Source organism: Lutjanus erythropterus, chromosome 3, assembly GCF_056507025.1.
Source record: "Lutjanus erythropterus isolate fLutEry1 chromosome 3, fLutEry1.hap2, whole genome shotgun sequence".
NCBI classification, from domain to species: Eukaryota; Metazoa; Chordata; class Actinopteri; order Lutjaniformes; family Lutjanidae; genus Lutjanus; species Lutjanus erythropterus.
In genome coordinates, this window is record NC_139319.1 from 39,450,411 (window position 1) to 39,472,190 (window position 21,780).

Sequence of the window (21,780 nt, forward strand, 5' to 3'; positions counted from 1 at the left end):
CACACAAGTTAATCACAGTTGTAATAAAAGGTTTGGGTGGGCTGCAGAAGATTTTCAGATTTCAAACTGGGCTGTGACTGGACTAACTAACTATCAGCAGATTAATTGATAATTAAAATAACGGCTAGTTGCAGCCCTACTTGATACAAAAAACTAGGAAACAAAAAGACATGTATAATAATAAACATGAAATGTGAGAACGTACATGTTGACATTTCAAAGTTTTTGGTAAATACATGTAATTGTCACACAATTTTATATAAACACTCACCATAATTATGCTCTAAATATGGCTTGTTTTTCTTGCTGTACTTTAGAGAAAATGTTGATGGAACTTGATGTAAAAGAACTGAATCACGTACCACTAAAACCTTTCTAAATAATGCATCACACACTTCCACTTTACTTTAAGACAGACCCTCTCTCTGCATAAATCCTGACTGTCAGGATTCAGTGGCACAGCACCACCTAGTGGTCTGACTAAGAGAGATGCCACACTGACAGTGTCATACAGTTTATTTTTAAATCTTTTATTATTTTTATAAGTTTTCTAATTACATAAAAAGGAACCAAAACATTTAAAAAGCAGATTTGAAACTAGGTATAACACATGAGAAGTCTGATCCCAAATAATACATCCAGTATGGAAATGAACAAAAGTTAAATTACAACTTATTCCAGAAAAGCTCAACTTGGCTTCCTACTGGAGTTATGAGTCATTTCAGGACCCAAATAGATATGGTTTACTCACCCCTGAATCACTTCTGTTTTTTTTTTATTTCGATTGATCAAATTTAGGGAGCCGTTTTATTTCCAAAATGGATATATGCTGTTTTGGAATTAAACATCTCATATATTTAAATGACCTAAAAACAGGAAATTACGGAAAACAGTAACGACCATAAAAAGGAACCACAATCTTTAAACACTTTAAGCCTGATGTGGCTGGTTATGACTGATACAAGTTAAGCATCATTTCATGAGTACAAAGATTATACATTACAGAAACAAGAGTGAGCAAAACTCTTTTTCTAAGGGTGGCAACAAAACCAAAAATCCAGATCAGCTTCAGACCCTCCCACCTCCACTGAGCTTTAAGGTTTCAGATCAACAAGCTTCATCCAACTCATATCAAAACAATCTCGACTGTACACAAAATGATTTGCTTTCTGAAAAGGTCCTGAAGAGCCGTTACATATCAGAGCGTCTCTGGTACTTTCAAATGACAGACTACCAAAAACTTCAAAGCTTCAAAGTATCGTTTGTTAGAAAACTTCAACACAGTAACACAAAAAGGCAACAAGCGCTCTCTTCAGGACCTCTTCACAACACAATGTTATTTTCAGTGTAAAAGAACAACGCTTGTTAGCTGTCGGGCAAAGCAGGAAAAAGTGACCAAACCTGCTCGCAAATCTTCAACAAAACCACAAACAGTAATTTTGAGCTGGGTTTTTTGTTTGAGTGTTATCAAAACAACATATCCAATTAAATTTCCATCTCCAGAGATGGTCTGACGTGTTGCATTGTTTATTTTTACCAGAAGGACTAAAAAAAAAAAAAAGCTGGTGGATTGAGGGAGATATTTCTGTCTTTGGGCCCTGATGTGGAGGCTTGGAGCTACGCAGTGCACTGTAGAGGCGGAGGAGGAAGAGGAGGAGGAGGAGGGGGTGTCGAGGATGATGAAGAGCCGAAGACTATTAACCATGGGTGGTGTCGTCCTCCACAAAGTCTTTGGCCTGCTCCGCTGTGATCACATCGATGTGACTCACCTACGAACACATACACACAGTTAATGACCAATCAAAGTCTCCATTTCAGCAGCTCTGACTAATCAGTCATCATTTGCGTTATGAAACAACAAAATTCAAAGAAATATTTTCTTTTCATGAAGGGAGCTCAGCAGAAGACAAAACTGGTTTACAAGGAGAAACTGAAGGAGTCAACAGAAAACAACAGCCTGGGAAACAGACGAATCTGGGAGCACATTGTTTATTTACAAGATACATCTGACCACCCTGCTGTTCAGAGTGGATTTCTCTGGGCCAATCACAACCGTGTATTCAGTATAGGGCAGGTGTGAGATGATGAAAAAAAAAAAAACCCCCACCAGGCTCACGAACTCAGATCAAACTGTCAGACTAGGCAGTGCTGATCAAACAGAGGCAAGGGATGCACAATAAATATCTAGGCCGATAAATTATCAGTCAATATTGGCCCCTACAGCTGTATCAGGATTGGTGTACATTAGCTGATGAATAAAGGCCTTAAGATTATCTGATCTGACAGATGGTCAAAGCATTTAATTTGAATTCTCAGCAAATGAAAATAATAATAAAAGTTAAAGTATATTTGTAAAGTTTTTTGATGACATTTCTTTACAACAACAACAACAACAAAAAAAAAACCCTGAACATTTGAAGAGTCAGACCTGTTTGTTTTGGTTAGATTTGGTTTGGTCAGAGATGTGGAGTATTATATCATCTACTATCTTTGATCCATACATCTGAGCCTTTCTTATCCTCAGGTGTGTGTGTGTAAACTACAGGTTATACTAACCTCTTTATAAAATATAAAAATGTGAAATTAGCAGTTATCTTAACTGTATCGGCCATCAGAAGCAGGTAATTATTGGTTATCAGCTTAAAAAAATTCCATATCATGCACCCCTATTGTTGTAATGTGAGCTGTAATCTCAGGCTTTTCCTAATTGAAAATGAACCAAGCACCGCCCTAACTTGCATGCGTCACTTAGCACTACTTCATATATTTCACTGCTCTGATTGGTTGGAAGTCTATCCAATTGTCGGAGGCATTTTGGTTTGCACCTGTGGCTAATACCCCTAGCAGATCGAAAAATGAACTGGGAGATCCAGACTAGTGCACATCTGTGAATTAATCTGGCAAGGCCAGGCTCAGAAGAACAGTGGCCTGAAAGCAGAATCAGTAACAGCAACAGGGGAAATCAACACCAGCCACCCGTCAGCCGGGAACATTGTGTGTGTCTGTTCACTGCCAAGCTTAATTTACAGGAAATAACAACCACCCTGTGAGGATGCTTGTTTCTGTGATAACTCATCAATGACAACAGAACTGCAGAGAGGGAAAAATTGCAGAAAGGGATGGGAAATCGTTTTCTGTAGCACAACATGATTTTTCACATTTCCGTATCGACATCAAAGCTCTAGATGGACAATAGTAATGATACACAGGCAGAGATTGGAGTAGAATTATTTTAATCCAACATCTGGATGTTTTGGATTTTAAATTTATGTCAAGTGAATCTTAGTATGACTAAAACTGTTCATAAATTGTTTTTGTTTGTCAAACTATGCAACTACTCACCCAGACACTACACCAGACAGACACCATTTTCAAACACCTCATGATTCTTTTAATGCTGAATTATGCATAATCTCAAATATTCTGCAACGGCATCTCTGAGCTCAAGTCTGAGGAACGTTGTACGGATTGTGAGAGCTAATGCAACAATATGTTTTTTGGACACAAGAGAAGGTCACATGGCACAGAAGCATAAGGCTTGAGCGGTGTCTATATTTTCATACCTTGCTGATGTTTCACAGGGGTATATGGTATTATGGGGGTATTTGTGTAAAATGGATCAACTTGACTGTACTCCACTGTACTGTAGCACTCTCTTAACATAGGAGGAGGTGACTGTCATAGCGACACTATTCCCAGAACTAGCAAACAACACACACACACACACAGGAGTTTTGCTTTGGTCTTGAGAAGCTGCGGCTTTTATTCACCAACCAACTCAAACCTACACAGCCAGACCAACAACTTCACTGCTCACCTTTTCCCTTCTTCTCTGTCACCATCGACAGTAATCAGTCAGCCACTTGCCCTCTCGCTGAAGCTACATACTCGCTACGCTATGCTACTCTGACCAATCAGTAGTCTGCAGTGTTTGCTGGCTCACCTTTATCAGCAACACTAAATCCAACATACTCCCAAGGCAGAGACATTTTTCTTTTCTGTGAGTTATTCCTGGTACTATGCTCCCAGAGGACATGCTTCATGGCTCAGTTTTGCTGCCTTGTCCCTCAGTAGAGACTGACCTCTTAAACTACACATTACAATATATCACCTAAATACTCCCTATTAGTTTATTAAGAAGAGGAAATTTTCACCCTGACCCACAAGATTGAAAGGGATTTTCAAAGTCTGAGATTGTGGGCATCTGTGGGCAAAAGGCATCTTCCCCAGTTTACTTGCTTAGTTTTGCTCAATTCTTGACAGTCTATGAGATGTTGAATATGTTATTTGATCCCATACACACCCAACATTAGATATTTTAACTTTGACATAACTTCAGTTATCTTTCGTTCTTTGCATGTGCCAATTCACAGTAGACAGAGAACAGCACTAATGGAGATTTATTTATTGCCTATTTAAGGACACTTCAGCAAGTTGGAAGTCTGAACCCAGAGTCCTTCCTCACTATGAACACACACAGTCATCTTCAAACACTTCCTGGTTGAGGCTGAGACCTCACTGGTCAAAATTCAAAGTTCAACTCCAGAGAGGTGAAGTCGCACCTTTATACAGGATAAATGGATACTGATGTTTTTCACTACCCTTACGTTTTGCTTCTGCAAATCCCAGTTCCCAGTTTTTGCTGCACATGCACTGTTGAGCTTGTACTCCTAAACTTATATTGTTTGTTGCCAGCAGTGTTTTTAAGAACCCCCTCAGCCTGTCTCTCAGAAAGCCTTTTCAGATAAGCTTCAACTTGAATGAATCCTTGTGGACAAAGCCGGCCCTTCAGCATGAGACTCACCTTGTTTCTGAATTTAACGCCATAAAACTTGTCAGCGGACTCGAGCAGCTCAGGCCTGAAGGTGGTGGTGATGAACTGGGCGTGGCCTGCCAGCTCCACGATCATGTCTGAAAAGCACAATGACAGTGATGTTGACTTTCTGACATTTGTTAAGGCTGAAAGATTTAAAGACAGGTCATTATTTTCTCACAGAAATAGAAACCATGATACAACTCCACCACGAACTATTTTCAAATCAATCTGACACAACAACAACAAAACTGATCATTGTAAGATTCATGAGGACAGTATTCACTGTAGACCTGCGGCATAAACTGTAAAAAAACTGTACTGATGATTCCATTTTTGTTGCTATTCAGGGAAATAAATCAACGTATAATATTCACTGAGTTATGATTATAGTTTAGTCTAGAAATTTACCTGAGACAGCCTTCCTGTGCTGGGCATCAAGGGCCTGGTCGATCTCATCAAACAGGTAGAAAGGGGCGGGGTCGCACTTTTGGATGGCAAATATCAGGGCCAGAGCCACCAGAGACTTCTGACCTCCAGACAGCTGCTGCATCTCTCTCATCTCACCCTGCTTCCCTGTGAACGACACCTGCACAGGACAGAGGAGGTTGTGTTTTTAGACACATTAGAAACACACAGAAATGTGTTATTTTGTGTTAGAAATTCTATTCATTGACAAATAATAAAAGGGAAAGTTCTTAGTCAAAAGGAATAAAATAAATGACTGAAAGAGACTTACCCTGATGCCGACTCCAGTGAACTGGTCCACTGAAGGAACGCTGCTCTGTGAACCGGAGCCCCGCTCGCTGTCTGCACCGCTTTCACCCTCATCCTGAGATTGGCTGCCTTCAGCGTCGCCCTTCTTCATCACCAGTGTAGCTTTGCCACCGGGCACCAGCTTCTGGAAAACCTCACTGAAGTTCTTCGACACCTGAGAGGGGCAAAATATGGCAAGAAGGTGACATGAATATGTGAGTTTTGTGACAAGCTGAAGCAAAATACTGTTGATTTCAACTGTATTGGTAAAAATGTAATTGGTTAAAGCTACTACAAGAAGTATTAGTCTAAATTTATTACTGATATTTCTATGTAACCTTCATAAGCAAAAAAGACCATCAGTAAGAAAATTGTTTATGATTAATTATCCTCTTTGCCTGCTATCATACCTGTTTGAAGGTGAGCTGGATAGCCTCGTATTTGCGCAGCTCCAGGACATTCATGAGCTCCATGATGGACTTGTAGCCGCGGTCCAACTCATCCTGACGCTTGATGAGCTTTTCCTTCTGCTCAGAGAAGTTGACAAACTGGTCCAGAGCTTTCTTGTTGACATGACTGTACTTCTTCAGCTCTGTGTTGCACTGCTCCAGTTTTCGGAACAACTGTTAAAAGAGAGATTGAGACATCATTAGCTCTGCTACTTGCCTTGTCTATAACGCGGCTTTTAAGTATATTAAAGATTCATATATTGCATTTTTAGTGCTCTACAACATTTGTTCTTTTCCATTTTCCCTGTTTAAAAAAAAACTATAAAAACCCAGATCATAATTTTTATCATTAAGTATATAATATGGTAAGCTAAAGTCAAGGAGATGCATTAGCGTAGGATACATACATGTATGCTTGATTTTAAGATTCCCATCTAAAGAAGAGTTGTCATGATGTTGACAGTTTAAAACTGAATCAATACAAGTATAAAAAGTGATACTTGATGCCTCTTTCAATACTGAGGGGGGCTCTTGGCACCTCACGATTCAATTTTGATTCAGAGGGCTACGATGTGATTGTGATCAACGGATCTTGATGCAAAAAAATTTGAAGCGTTTAAGCCAGAGGTGCTGGTTGGATTGTATCTAAGAAGTAGCCTAGTTTAGAACGTAAATATGATGTACGTGTCACATTTAGGGGTGGGATTCTTTTTGTCTGATTTGGCTGACAATTCTTGATTGGATGAAAAAAAAAAAAAAATAGAAAATCAATCATTCCCCCACATCTATTCAATATCACAGCAAAAATGAAAAGTCTTAGGAACACAAACAGAGATTTTCTTTCTATTTAAATAAATAAATAAAAATCAACAACCTGCGCACACAGTGCAGAAAAAGTCACTGATGCTGCCAGCAACTTCAGACAGGACAACAAAGAATGAACTGAATCTAGTTTTTGAACAAGCATTTAAATATTTTTTCCATCACTGCAGTGAATTTGGCTGCATAACCGTATCATTTTAAACATTTGGTTCCAAAAAATTGTTGATCCGTTTGACAATCTTAATCTAAATTTCGAAAAAAACCTACTGTTCCCACAGCACCTTTTGCAAAATTGCTAATAATAAAATAAAATGCTACCGAGAACCTGTGTGTCCTCGTCTTGACAGAAAGTTAACTGTGTCCTGCAAGTGTTTGAGTGTAATGAAACCACTTGTTGACTTAAATGGGGACATAAATTCAGATCTATTATGCATTTCAGAACAAGTGTAAGTGCTTTGCCAGCTTCTATTCATATCTGAAGAGGACATGATCTGATTAATTAAGAACCAGCTTAGCCTGGCTCAAAAGTGACACGCACTCTCCAAACTCTCAAACTAGAAATTCATCCAACTGCATCACTAATGACTGAGGAAACATGAGCAAGTGCCATTATTACTTGGCCCTCTCATCCACTTCTGCAATCAATGGCACCATCTTACCCCGAGCAGAGTCCCGTGGAGAAAGATTAACTATGTGGAGTGTTTATGAGAAAGTGTGAGGCTATTTTCAGAACCGTCGAGGAGGGGAGATGAGACACACACACACACACACACACACACTCAGACACTTATGAACGATGCAACCAAGTCCACTCAACTCCCAGAAGCAGTTGGTGGGGGAAAAAAAAAAAAAATCAGAGACAGAGCACTAACTAGAGTCTGAGTCACTGGTGAGTGGGTGGGATGTGATGTGATGGCCTCAGGCCTTATTCCTTAGGAGACTTAGGTCTATCTGTGTGTGTATGTGCACACACTCACACGTTTGACTCTGGTAGTAAGGCAGGATGCACAGAAAAACTGACCTTTGGCAGACCTTCTTAGTTACTGCTAATCCTGCTGTTGTTATGTCTTTTGTGTCAATGTTGCTGGGGTAACAAGAGGGTTAAGGGGACAACAGAGAAGTGGAAGCCAGGACTGCCTTTTCTTCACAGCACCAAACAAATTAAGAGGCTCAAAGCTGCACTAATGTTTTTTATATCAACAATTGCTCAAATATCTATGTGCAATTTAAAAGCTTATAGTGACAATCTCACAAAGAATTATCACTCATCTGCAGTTGCCCTGCATTATAAAGAGGGGTTGCACATCTTTTCATCTCATTGTTTTAGTTTTATGGCAAGAAAATGTACCGTTTTGGTTGAGTCACACCACTCTTTTCAACCACATCTTCAGCTGCAGCAGGCAGTTGTGTTTGAAAAAACAAACAAAAAACAAACAAACAAACAAACAAAAAAGGGTATATTTTCACAATTAATCTATTAATTGTTTCATCTATAAAGTGTCAAAAAAAATCGTGAAAAATGCTCGTCACAATTCTCAGATTTCTTTTGCCCAACTAACATTCCAAAAACCAAAGACTTCTCATTTCCTATCACAAATGACAAAGAAACCTGCATATCCTCACATTTAAGAGACTAGAGAACTAGAGCAATTGGTTGAAATTTTGGTTTGGAAAAATGATGACTAACTGATTATCAAAACAGTATGTTCTGATTGACTAATCATTGTGGCTCTACAGCAGACGGACAAAGATTGTGACTAGTAGGTGAACACTGCAGCATTTTGCAGTTAATTCCCTCAGAAGTTTGGTGAAGAGCAGCCCAGAGCAAAGGGGAGAGGGAGTGCTGTAACTAAATTCATCAGAAATACAGAAGCTAGACTCCAAACGGACGCTAATATTACTCTGCACTGATTGGGTTTAGTTAAGCTATTATTAGTTTATACATTCAACCTAATGACTTTATAAGACAGAGTGTGACAATAATGTTGTTGCAGCTGCAGCTTGTTGTGATGCCCTCAAGTGGCAGCTTGCTGTAATCATTACTCGTACTGTTCATATTGACCCTGAAGAGACCTGCTCCAAAACCAGTTTCAATGGAAATTTGAGCTTAAAAGGCTGTAACGTATATCAACTTGTCTAGCTTAAACCACTTTCACATATGCAGTGTATCCCTTAAATGTTCAGGAACATTTCCTGTATGGGATCATTTGTGAATGGCAGCAGGAATCAATATTCAAGGAAATCTGTCATCTCCAATCTCCCAGCTCAACACCTAGAAACATTTCAGGGAAAATGCCTGTGTGGCTGTCTTTTGAATGACAGCAGTAACATTACAGGGATAATTATTATGTGCACTCACATTTTATCTGTGACTCACTGCTCAAAGTACAGAACACAATTTAAAAACAATTACTTTTATATACAACAGCGCACTGTAAACTGAGCTTCATTGTAGCTTCACTGGTCATGATTGAAGGTTCTATACTGTAGGGGTATGATACTGTCTTTTGTGATACTGTATTGATTCTCAAAAACACTACTGTTGTATCGTGATACATGCAAAGACTCATGGCAGTGGCTCATTGTGTCACCTTTAAACCCACACACACAACATAGCGGTGTTATCTATTTCTCCTGTTCTGACTGAATGTTATTCTATTTTATGATTGTAAGTGTAAAAAAAAATGTATACATATGGTGGTGTGCTCTCTATACTATGACAGTTTCCCCAATCTTCCTGCCATTCTTCCCCTTGCCTGTCACTAATATTGCTCTCCCACTTTGACTATGACTACTGCCACCTAATGGACCGTCCCATGTTTCATCTATTCCAGCATGTGTGAAAAAGCACGGAACGGAAATATTCCTGAATGAAGCTGCATATATGAATAGTGAAAATTACTAGCAATTCCTGCAAGATTATTCCAATAATTTACTGTTATAAAAGGCCTTAGACTGCTGACGCCTCACATGTACAGATGGAGGACTGCACATTTTGTCCCTCATTACTTCTACTGAAAGCACAAGAGGACTGTTGTCAGTATAAGCAGGAGAAGTGATTACAGTAAATCTTGTTGCGATGTTCATATAAGCACCTGACGTCAAAAACTGAACCTTTAATTTGTATTCTCTGAGGTAAGTGATTTGACAAGCTCATGCCATTATTCTCTTTTTGAGAGTGCTGTAAAATCCTTACTATAATGACAATGAAAATGTACATTTTGTGCGGCTGTAAAGTACATAATCTGAGTTTTCCAGGAATGTACAGCACAGTGCTGGTAACCTTCACTATTAAATTCTATTAAAAGACTTTTCTAACTTATTGCCCACTGACAGGCATGTGATAAATGACTGTAATGTAATAATACAAGGCCTGTAAGATGAGGACATTTTGTGATGAGTAACTTAAACGTCACTCTGTGTAAACAATATCCAAGACTGATTTGTTTTAAGTGTTATCACTATAATGCTTAATTTCATATTTTTGTCAAGGTGAAGTCATATTTACTGTAATACAGCTATTGAAATCCACTCTGTCAGATGTTTTTCCTTTTAATATTTATGCCCAAAAAACAAAGCATATGGATTTGTTTTTGACAATTATCTCTGCAAATGAATACAATTACTGTTTTTATATATTTTAGATTACAGAGTAGTGTTTTTAATTATTTCGAAACTTTATTTTAGATTGTGAATGTAAATTTTCAGTAAAATATATTTTAATTAATGAATAGAATTTGGCACCTCTGTGTTACAGTAATATATAAATACACCTTAGACAACAGCAGTGTAACACTGCACGTCTGCATGATGTTGTTGCCTGGTAGACAAATGAAACTCAACAGCCACATCATTAAGCAGTGTGTGTCTGTGAGTGTGCGTACCTGTTTGAGTGTGAGGGTCTGGTACTTCTCAAAGGCCTCCTGAGGCAGCGAGCCGAGCTCTCTGATCTTCTTCATGCACTCCTCTTTCTTCTTGAGCAGCATGCCCTGTCTGTTGGTCATCTTTTCCAGCTCCTTGGTGTCGTGGTTGATAGCGTCATTCTGCTCCTTCTCGATGTTCTTCCAGCGCTCCATACTCTTTATGTGGTCCTTGATCTCCCCCTCTGTCTTGTCAATCAGAGAATCCAGATCTGGGGAATACAATGGAGGAGGCGGTGAGGGTGGTGCAGTAGAAGTGATGGCACCGAGTCTAGATGAGACATAAGTGCATGCACACAGGGGCAACATCCCTGGCTCAGAAAATAAATACTCTGGCGGTTTTCTCTGGTTTTAAAAGTTACTGAAATGTGCTTAAAAGGCAGATTGCAAAAAAGCCTCCAGCAATCCTTTATAAACAAATGAGTTTCATCCTCATTAGCAACCACTATTACTCCATTACGATTTAGGGCCACCATCAACAATCTATAAATGTGGAAAAAAGAGGAGACAAAAAAATTGATCAGATTGTTCACTGAATCATAAACTGGAAACTGACACGCAGAACGCAGAGTTCAGAACAAAGGACTGAATATAATGCCGACTTAAGAACAGGCTCATGCTGTGAGTATGTCTTTAAGAAGTTAGTGGCGATGATTAAATATGAATCCATGCAAATGAGTTCTATTCAGGAACAAGTGCTTTCTGACAACTGCATTCAATCAACCTCCTCTGAGTCACAGTACCACTAGAACATTTATACAACTGTGTGGCAAGGTTGACTCTGGAACAACATATTATCCAAACTGTGAGTCAAACACCACAGCAGTTCTCACCATCTGCTGGTGGTACCAACCCGCTGAGGAGAGTCTACAGTTTCTCAATTTAGACAGCAAATGTGCTCAAATGGGCTCAATAGATAATACATTACTTAAAATGACTGATTCCAGACAGTAATGCCAAGCTTTGGTCTGTTAGCCGCTTGAAAAGATACCAGACTATTTGGCTCTCAAGTAGTAATATGCTCTAAAATGAATTATACAATCAAAAAATAAAAAATAAAAATAAAAAACTCACAAGCTCTCTATTTTGAAGTAGTTCGTTAATGCTTTTTCTCTGGCCTTGATTCAAGTATTAGTCTTAATGTGTGATGAACAATCAGAAATGATGGTGCTGGCCTTGAACCAAATTTGTCACAGATGATTGTTCATTATGCTGGTGAAAGCCAGTGCAGATTGAGCAGTGAAAGCTAAAAAGGAACTACAAAACTGGTACACAATGACAACATACAGATATGTGTGTGTGTGTGTGTGTGTGTGTGTGTCAATCTTCATGCGAGAACTGTTGGATTTAATTCTTGTTACATACATTTGGTTCATGCAAAGCTGCGCTGTTCAAGAATACATTAACTAAGGATGCTAAGATCCAGATTTTTGGAGCCGAAAACAATTGCTGGAATGATGGTCAATACCAATCACATGGTCTGTTTGAAGCCTTCAGTTTATTGAGTAGCATTATTTATTTCACTACTCTTAACAACACTGTATATTAAGATAAAATATAAAACAACTTTAAAATTGTCACAGAGGTACTTGGGGACTTGATTAATAAGAATATGGTCTTGGAAATAGATTTTTTAAAATATGCCTAAGTATAAATGAATGGGATATTGTAATGATTTTATTAATGAATAATTAATTTATTATTAATGATTTTAAAAATGCTGTAGCAAAAGAACAAGAAAGTAATGAGAGAAGCAGGCCTATGTATTTCAACTAAGGAAAAATATAGAAACTTTCCCATTTTAAACAACCGTCTTGGCCATTTGAGTGTGGGTTTCAGGGTTTACAAGGTGCACTTGTATGCACCATAAATACTCCGTTGGCACCTTTATGCTTTGCTGTACAAAGCCGTGTGGATTTCAGAGTTAACAAGATGCACCCAAAATGTACCATGACGTCCCTGTCTGGGGAAAGTGAAATTTTTTTAACTGCTTCCCAGCTTGTGTGGATTTAAACAGTGTACCTTCTGCTTATGAGACGGCTTCTCCAAACCTAAGGCTGGTTCACACTATATGCTGGAGCAGCACGTGTGTGTGTGGTGTTACCTGCTGGTTTTCATTGCACACAACTCACGCTCGTGTCAGGCGCTGCTCTCGCCAAGTTTGATCTAGTGATTCGAAGGCTTGCCTACTTTTTCCACACGATGCACACAGTTCTCAGCAAAAATACAAATTAAAAATGATCTGTTGAAAGTCATTTTGACATATCAACAACAGCTGACACCTCTCTAAACCTCTCACTAGTTTCATTTTCATTATCTGAACAATATGTCACAGACATGAAAAAAATCGAGTGCAGAGTACTGTTTTTTTTCTTTCCATTTTCTCTTCTCCCTCTATGCATTCGTCCCTCCCTCCCTGTCTGTCTGAACAAGGGGGAAAGGACTGATTGCATTAAGAAAACAGCTTTTTTCTTCTCTTAAAACTCTTCAGCAGACTCTATGTAGAAGGACAGGACTTTCAGCAGCCGTTCGCAGCAGAAACGCAGCCTGTGTGGACACCAGTGTGTGCAAGCTGCAGTAGATCGGTGACAGTGCTGTCATGCACTGCTCCAGTGTGTAGAGTGAACAAGTCATTAAGGCTATTAACAACATCCCAGTATTGTGTCTTTAGTGCAGTACAATGCCTACCTTCTGATCGAGCCAAAGTTTCTTTCACACGTTTGTTGATGCCGTCCAGCTCAGATGTTGTGGCTGTGAGCACTGTGCCTCCCTCAGTCTCTCGCAGCTCATTTAGCTCCTGTGTCAATGAAAATTAGACCACATTAGAATAAAAAAGGTTGTGCATAGTCAAACACCTCTTCTGGCTTATATAAATGAAAGCACTGAATCCAACGCTCCATTTCGACAATTCAATAATTGGATCATATAACAGCTGCAAACAAAAACCTTGAACTCGTGAGTTCTGCAAGTAATGATATATAATTTACTTCAAGAGCAACATGAAAGAACGAAGCATCAATTACACATCAATCTGACATTACGCTTTTGAAAAACATATTCTGTGTGCTGGACTATGAGACTTCTTGGGCATTTAAAGACACAGTGTACCTGCTCCACTTGGTCAAGACGCTTCCGTAAGTTCTCATTGAGATATGTTTCCACTCTGGTCATGATGCCCTCCAGCTTGATCCTCTCATTCAACAACTGTCTGTTGTCCTGTGGGTGGATAGTTGAGTCAATATATAAACAGTTACTCCTGTCAGGTCTTCATAGATAACAGACAAACAAGCCATTGGTACATTCCCAGCAACTCCATATCTAACACTCCTAGGAGTTTTCTCTTGCTCTGTGTATCAGATCAAAGAAATCTGATGTAGGGCAGCTACAAACTATTTTAATTGTTGATTATTTTCTCGATTAATAAATTAGTGGTTTGGTTTCTAAAATGTCAGATCAAGGTGAACAATGTCATTCATTGTTTTCCAAAGCCCGAGGAGACGTCCTCAAATACCTTGATTTGTTCACAAGCGAAAAATATTCAGTTTATTGTCACAGGAGTAAATAAACTAGAAAGTATTTACATTAAAAAGCAGGAGTTAAGAACTTTTGCTTTTTCCCTTAAAAGAGTAGTTGTTGTATTTAATAGTTGAAGTCTAATCGTTGCAGCTCTAGAATGATGCCACCAGAGTTCTAGAAATGTGACAAATGGTAACAATAATATAGCAAAAGGACAATCTTATCACAAATAACAACAACTATCTGCCTTTGGCATCTTACCCAGACTGCTCTAATGTGACAACAACATGCATGTCTCACCTTCCACTAAATAAAACCGTTGCTAAAAATGTGTATTAGCAGTCTCTGATTAATATCTGCTACATCTGTTGGATGTACTCAGGCTTTGCCAAAAATGGTATAAACACCCCCATGCTTGCATTCACTTAAGTCCAGGCCTTGGCCAATGCCGTATAAACAATAACTCCTAAACAAGTGTTACGACGCAAGCAATATAATTTGACAACCGCCAACACTGCAGAAGCATACATGAAAGGCTCCATGTTGCGGGGGTGGAGTGGTTGCACAACAAGGAATGGCTGAGGGTTCATTAAGGTGAGAGCTGAGAGCAGCTGGGACAGAGCAGTGAAAGGGAAAGAAGAGGCAACACTGGATCACAGCAACATCCCACTCACAGCTGCTGCCTGCTCCTCTCACCTCACGTCAGGTCATCTGAATACACTAGCAGGAGGCGACGATAGAGGGAAATAAAAAACCAACAACGTGTAGGTCATAGGCGGACTACATATAAGCAGGTGGAGGAACATGTAAGCATCCGCTACTTCAGCTCAAATGGTGTTATTCTACAAGTTTTCTGATCCAATCTGTGGGGGAGCAAACATTACAAGACTCGTCCACTATTTAAAGTCATGTCCCATAATATGGCTGAATTAAAACACTGTAGTTTTCAAATCTAGATGAACAATCAAATTTGACCAAAATCTTACATAAATCAATGAGGTAAATCAAGATAAACTGTGGCCAACTCTAGAGTTAACAACAAATGTGGATTATCAATTTTGAATCCAGCTATAAATTAGCACTGCTCTTTAATAACAAAGGTGTGGACAATTTCATTAAGCAAAAATCCAAACACGGAGCCTATATTTAAAAACAAAGAAAACTACAATGTTTTAACATGGTGGATAATTACTCTCAAAAATATTGCTCATAATACATAAACTGCACCAGCAGCAGGCGAGGACATGGATATGACAGTCTTCAATACTAATAATACTCACAGGTAGCTTTTTTGAGGTTAGTTTTAGATTAATGTTCTTGAGATTTCAGTACACAGTAAACAAATCATTATTTTTTTTTATTTTTTCTCCTCAGACATCTACACCGGGGAAAGAAATCTATGCAAATATATTTACTTTTAAAAATATTTTGTCTTGGAAGGTGAGGACAGGAAAGGGGGAGAAAGTGGGGGGACTATACGTATGTGAGGACTGCAGAAGGGAGGCCACCGAATGTCCGTTATTTCAAGATGTAACAAACCGTGTCACACCCTGTGAATAAAAACAGACACAGATCATACGTCTGTCCAATCTCCCTGCTGACCTGCTGGAGTTGACGGATCTCATCGTTGAGGTCATCGACGCGCCTCTGGTCCTCCAGGCTAAGCTGGGAGAGCAGATCTGTACCCAGCTCGGCCTTCAGCGACTCCCTGGTGGACTCCATAGCGTGAAGGCTGGCCTCCAGACTTTGGAGACTGCGTTGCTGGAGAGAAAGAAGAAGGACAGAGAGTCAGACATGAGTGGATGGAACAGGCTGGCTGTAAGCTGGCTTTAGTCCTGCAAAAAAAGCTGAAGAATTTTCAGTTCATTCAGGTCTCATGATATTGTGACAGGATTAGTATATGATCACCTTGGGCATGAATGTCTTCTCTGACTGCTGCCTCTTCTCCTTCAGCATCTTCATCTCTGACAGAATACTGTCTCTGGAGGCCTTAAACTTCCTCTGTTGTGTCTCAATCTGCTGCATCTGGTTCATCAGCTGGTCGATCTCATTGTTGATGCGTGGAGGCAGCGATTAAGGAAGTACAAGCCGATGTTTATTACAGATGGAAATTTTCATTTAGAGAAGAACTTTCATGTTGAGTTAACTTGTCAAGACTTCTTCTCACAGTTTTCTCAACTTCAGTGAGCACTGTCTACAGGCTATATCAGTCTACATTACCTCTGTTGTGCTACTTTGTAGCCAAAGTGCACTTTGCATCTTTAACATATGCAAGACCTGCACTTCTGAATCCGGATACTGCCGTTCCCCTCAGTATAAAGTCAGACAAAAAAGCATTATATGCAAATTAACAAAAAAGCCAGACTGTTTTATGCTCTCCTTAGCAAATAAAGAGGTCACAGGAAAGCTTGTGGGCTTTTTAGTGTAAGTCAGAGTGACTGAGCCTTGAAGGGAAGACTGTGTCATCATTGATATCAAGGCAGAGGATTAAGAAGGGCTGTGCATGCTCATCATTAGGCTAATTTAACAGAGAGGCTTATTGATCTTCCAGGACTACAACACTGCTATGGGCCTCTGAGGTTTAACAGGACTCAATAAACACTGAAGTCAATCAATCTGCTGATTTAAAAAGGACTACTGAAAGTCAGAGGCCTGCCCTGCCCGTTGCAGATCAAGGAAAAAAAAAAGATTTAAGATCATCTGGTAATTTTCTTGAATGGTACAGCTGACATCAGGCCAATGACTGCCCTGAAATAAATGATTCTGCATTATATTTTGTGATGACTACTTCAACTCTTCTTAATAAAATATAAATCGGCCATTTCTCATGACCAAGCTGCTGAGAGCAGTAGCAGATATGAGCGGTCACAACGCAAGTGCACATTCTGCATGACCTGAAAACTTCCACTGTGATGTGGTGTTAGTGGCCAAATGAAGGCGACAACTTGAACAGGAGGGATGGGTGAGGAGCATCAGCGTAATCTCATGCTTATCGACAGGGCATAGGTGGGGAGTGAACAACAAGAGGCTTTTAAATAATTGATCTGTTCTCTGACTCATCGCTGCAGGAGTGAAGGACGAGCGCCATGTCATCAGCTCAGTCATCCACTCCCCCTGCCTACTCACACATATACGTAATCACCAGGTGCACACATGAACCTGCATACGCAGCACTGGCTGAGTGAGAAGCAACGGACAATCAAACAGGTGTGCAAACACACAGATAATCATACCTGGGCGGAAGTGACTATATCCACCACCATACTGCAAACACAAATCCTCTCTGATCCGCCTGTTTTGCTTTCATGGGCTGTCCAGCGGTGAGTCACGGCTCTGGCCCATATGACCTAACGTACACTAATCCTTCTTGACCTGCTTAGACCCTCTTGTTGTCTCCGAACCAGCCTTCTGCTGGCTGAGGTGGCTGCATAACCCAGATGGTTTTAATCCCCATTTAAAATACAGGCTCAGCCATGTAACACACATTGCAATTGAGTGAGGGCTGCACAGAGGTGTTATAACCTCTTTCCTACGAGTTCCTACAAAGAGCAAAGGCTTCTCTATAATGCACGGTGGCATCTGAATTATATTTCTTTATGAACAAGAAATGACTGTATGAAGTTTGCCTTTTAGACTGATGTTTTAAATTTCCAACACACTTGGTAACAAAATATTGGCTGCGCAAGACAATGAAGTGTCCTCCATTTCTCAAAGGCCTGGTACAGAATGTCAATATCACAAGTGCCTACAGTTAATCACACCTGCTGCTTTATTTCTGTATACGCTCAAGCCTGTACTTACTCCTGTCCTTAAAATATATGTAAATACGCCATTTTATTAAAACTGAAAGATATGTCAGCTGGGAAAACTAGCTTGAACTCAAACTCATTATTTAAGAAAAATCATTGATTCTATCCTATAACTGAAACACTAATAGTTATGAGAAGATGAGAGACTGATCTCTGACTAGCTTTATATAATATTTATAAAGATCATGACTATATTTCAAAGTGACTGAAAAGGTGAATTACTCATGTTCAAATGTTCTTCTTGTGGACCCCACTGGGATCAACACTGATATAATAACTGTTTGGTATTCATAAGTGACTCAACACATTTCTCACGTCAATCTCTCAAAATGGGGAAAAAAATTGTCTCTCTGATTAAGTAGTCATTGAGTGAAGCTTTTAAAGAAACTGCATGAGTCACTTTTGTGTATACTGGTCCCAACCTCAGCCAACTAAAAGAAAGAGTTCTCTACATTCACAAATTTTCATTGTCAGTAATACTGCCAAGTGTTCTCTGCAGCACAGTTGGCCATACAGGCGCAAAGGGCTGACATTTCATCAATGATGCATCATTATTAGTAACTAAGCCATTACATGTTGTAATTGAAAGGATATGTTCAATATTCCTACGCAGATTCTCGTTGAGCTTGGCCTCCAGCTCGCCTAGCTCCTCCTCAGCCTTCCTCATGTCTTTCTGCAGCTCCAGACGTGACTTTCTGGTGTCGTAGTAGCCTCCGGTCAGAGCTCCACGGTGGCTCACCTGGTCGCCTAGGAGTTCATAACACAATGTACTGCATATAAGAGATAAAGGGCTTCTCCAGTACTAGAAGACCAATAACACATAACTCTAAAAAGTGATTCATGCTACATAAAAACTGACCAAAGGTGCACAAAGTTCAGTGTCACAAAGCCAAGTCAAAGATCCCGATTTAGTGTGCTGTCTGAAGACACTGCCAAACCTCTTAACATCTACTAAACAGCATACAGTTTAACTGGGAACATGATTCAGACAGAGTGGATAGTTCAAATAATTACACAGCCCATATTTGTTCCACAGTCTGTATTTGCACTCCAGCTGTCTGGAGAAAAGGTTTTTCACAATAAAACTGTCCATTACAGAGAACAAACTGAAGCATTAACTACTTTTTCTGATGAGGGATGTGTCAGCAAGACAGCACAAATATTGCAGATGCTGTGAATACAAAATGTAGAAAAGCATCAGGTCGACTCGTACCAAGTTGTATACTGATAAACCTACCAACTAAACACTCTGTAAATGAAAATCCTTGTAACTCATCACCCGTTTTGTGCATGAGAAGAGCCACCATTCTTTTACATTCTTGTGATAGAGTATAAACTGTGCTGTGTAGGACAGGACAGCTTACCTTCTAGAGTTATACAGTCCATGGTGAAAGCTCTGGCCAGCTGGGTGGAAACTTCCATGCTGCGACAAATCAGGGTCTTTCCAAACACGTGCTTGAAGGCCTTGTCAAAGTTGGAGCTGTAGCGCAGTTTGCTAATCATGGGGATAGCATCCTTATGGAACAAACAAACATTGGTATAAACACAGTGGCAAATGCTATATACCTCATCAACAATACAAAAACTGCCTTTCGTAAGATGGGTAACAGGAGGCGATAAAGATTAAGCACATGGTTATTACACCTCTAGGTAAAAAAATAAAGTATGTTATTAATACATGAACACAGCTTCTTTTAAGTTATTTTTTAGTTAGTTAAGGCCATTTGCTGTCAGGGTCTAAATTTACCATCTACAATTTATGTCTATTTCTTACGTTGGTCTCTGGGTAGGCGGTGTCCCTGACGTCAAGCTTGCTCAGAGGCAGGAATGTGACTTCTCCAGGCAGATTCATTTTGTTGAACTCCATTAGTATTTTGGTGCTGACTTCGTCAGTCTCCACAATGTGGTAAAACAGTCTGTAGAACAAGAGAGCAGGAGGTAGCAAAACATACACAAACAACAAGGAGAAAGAGGAAAATTCAAGAAATATGAATGGATGGGTTTATATTAAAGCTTAAACAACAAATCAAGGCTTTATTGTTGTAAACAACAGAAGTGTCTGTATTATCTGCAAAAACATTCAATGTACGAAATATATAAATCATCTGTTCTGATAATGAGTAGACACCTTTTTGATTTTCTGCTGTTAAAATTCAAATCAGTGATGAAGATACAGTAGAACACAATACTGTCAACGCAATATTTGAAGCACTCTGACTACTTGAACTGTGCTGGTTCTTCCAATGTAGCACAGAGCAACACCTTGCTCCTTAAACCTACAGGACACATTTGCAAATTATGCATTTTCCAACCAATAGTTGAAAACACCAACAATCAATGAATCCATTAATCATTGGTACTTAATAATAAACAAAAAACACACTTATTTCTCTTTGTTTTAAAGTTTAATTTTAAATCTCCAGTATTCAACAAATGGCTCTGCCAGACCAAACAATTCAAATAAGGTGAAATTACTGCCATTCCTAGATGGTTGTTTAATTATCAATTGACATATTTTTAATCAGTTAAATTCTTAATGGTTATTAACCAACTAATGATTAATCATTTACATCCCTAATCAGCATGTAAACAGTGGAACCATTGTCATTTTTTAAAATGTTTTGTTGCAAAGATTTCATACACATCACAAATGTTTGGTGATGACATTTTCATTGAAAACAACACAAGGAGCAGGGAAAATGCAAAAAGAAAAGCAGCCCTCACCTGGTACCAGCAGTCACCTCAACACAAGTGTAAAAGGCAGGTTCACACTCAAAGTTATTCATGACGATGCCGTGGTAACCATTGATGACGTGCTGGTTAATGCCCTTCCGACGGAAATGCTCAAGGACTTTGTTGATGCTGTCAATGCCGTTCAGAATGGCCTGTAGGGTCACAAGAGAGAGAAGAGGAATGGGTCCCACTTCAATTCAATCTCTAAAGGTAATCAATAATACTTAACAATATATATATATATATATATGTATGTATGTGTATTTAAACAAATCTTTGTTATGTTTTCATCTATTGATTTTTTATAATCTAATGCAGCCATGATCTCTTCTGAAGAAGAACAGTGACTACATAAACAGTTTTCCAAAACTGATTTTTTTCGTTTCCAAAAAAGATCATATTCCTAGTAAGATGTTTACCTGGCAAGTCAACATGAATATTCTACTAATATTCCTGTTCACATGCATTACTGCACATGCTGATTATAGAAATGAAGAACAGCTGGAATTACTGGGGGCATCTTGCTTCTTTGCAATGTTTTTTCAAAAATTTCACCCAGTAGTGGACTCACTCAACCAACGCAACCACCGTCTTTCATTTCTTCAGCAATTCTCTTGGCATCTGAGACGATGTTTCAATATTTGCGCTTATCCAAAAAACTGTTCATATCAAAGTCTTTCATAATGTTTAAAAGTAGGTGCAGGAATGAGTTGCATAATTGGAAAATGATCCATTTAGAGTCATTTAGCTTAATCCAGACTATGCAGTTTACATGAGCCACATCAAAATCCTAATATTACCATATTCTGAACAATTGTGGGAAATGTGGTCAGTGTTAGGAAGGATTTCTTAACAGATCAAATCCTGCACTGTGAAGAACTCATGAAACCAAATACACTGTAGTCAATATTGCGAGGTAAAGTCGTGAAAGTTGTATTTTGTAGCAACACTGGGACCTGTAC

At 39.2% G+C, this 21,780-nt stretch overlaps 1 protein-coding gene across 1 annotated transcript in view; it reads right to left on the minus strand.

Annotated features, from left to right (window-relative positions):
- Positions 1-1,400: 1,400 nt before the first annotated feature.
- The window catches only part of smc3 (structural maintenance of chromosomes 3), a 33,618-nt gene continuing 13,238 nt past the window's right edge, over positions 1,401-21,780 (minus strand). The window contains exons 16-29 of the mRNA XM_084716144.1: positions 20,810-20,970; positions 19,860-20,001; positions 19,450-19,600; positions 18,680-18,832; positions 16,185-16,336; positions 15,879-16,037; positions 13,869-13,976; positions 13,449-13,557; positions 10,725-10,972; positions 5,980-6,192; positions 5,553-5,744; positions 5,225-5,402; positions 4,805-4,911; positions 1,401-1,769 (exon numbers count right to left, since the gene is read on the minus strand). Of these exons, the coding sequence (XP_084572270.1) occupies positions 1,698-1,769; positions 4,805-4,911; positions 5,225-5,402; positions 5,553-5,744; positions 5,980-6,192; positions 10,725-10,972; positions 13,449-13,557; positions 13,869-13,976; positions 15,879-16,037; positions 16,185-16,336; positions 18,680-18,832; positions 19,450-19,600; positions 19,860-20,001; positions 20,810-20,970 (2,145 nt within the window). The 3' untranslated portion in view covers positions 1,401-1,697. The remainder of the gene's footprint in view (positions 1,770-4,804; positions 4,912-5,224; positions 5,403-5,552; positions 5,745-5,979; positions 6,193-10,724; positions 10,973-13,448; positions 13,558-13,868; positions 13,977-15,878; positions 16,038-16,184; positions 16,337-18,679; positions 18,833-19,449; positions 19,601-19,859; positions 20,002-20,809; positions 20,971-21,780) is intronic.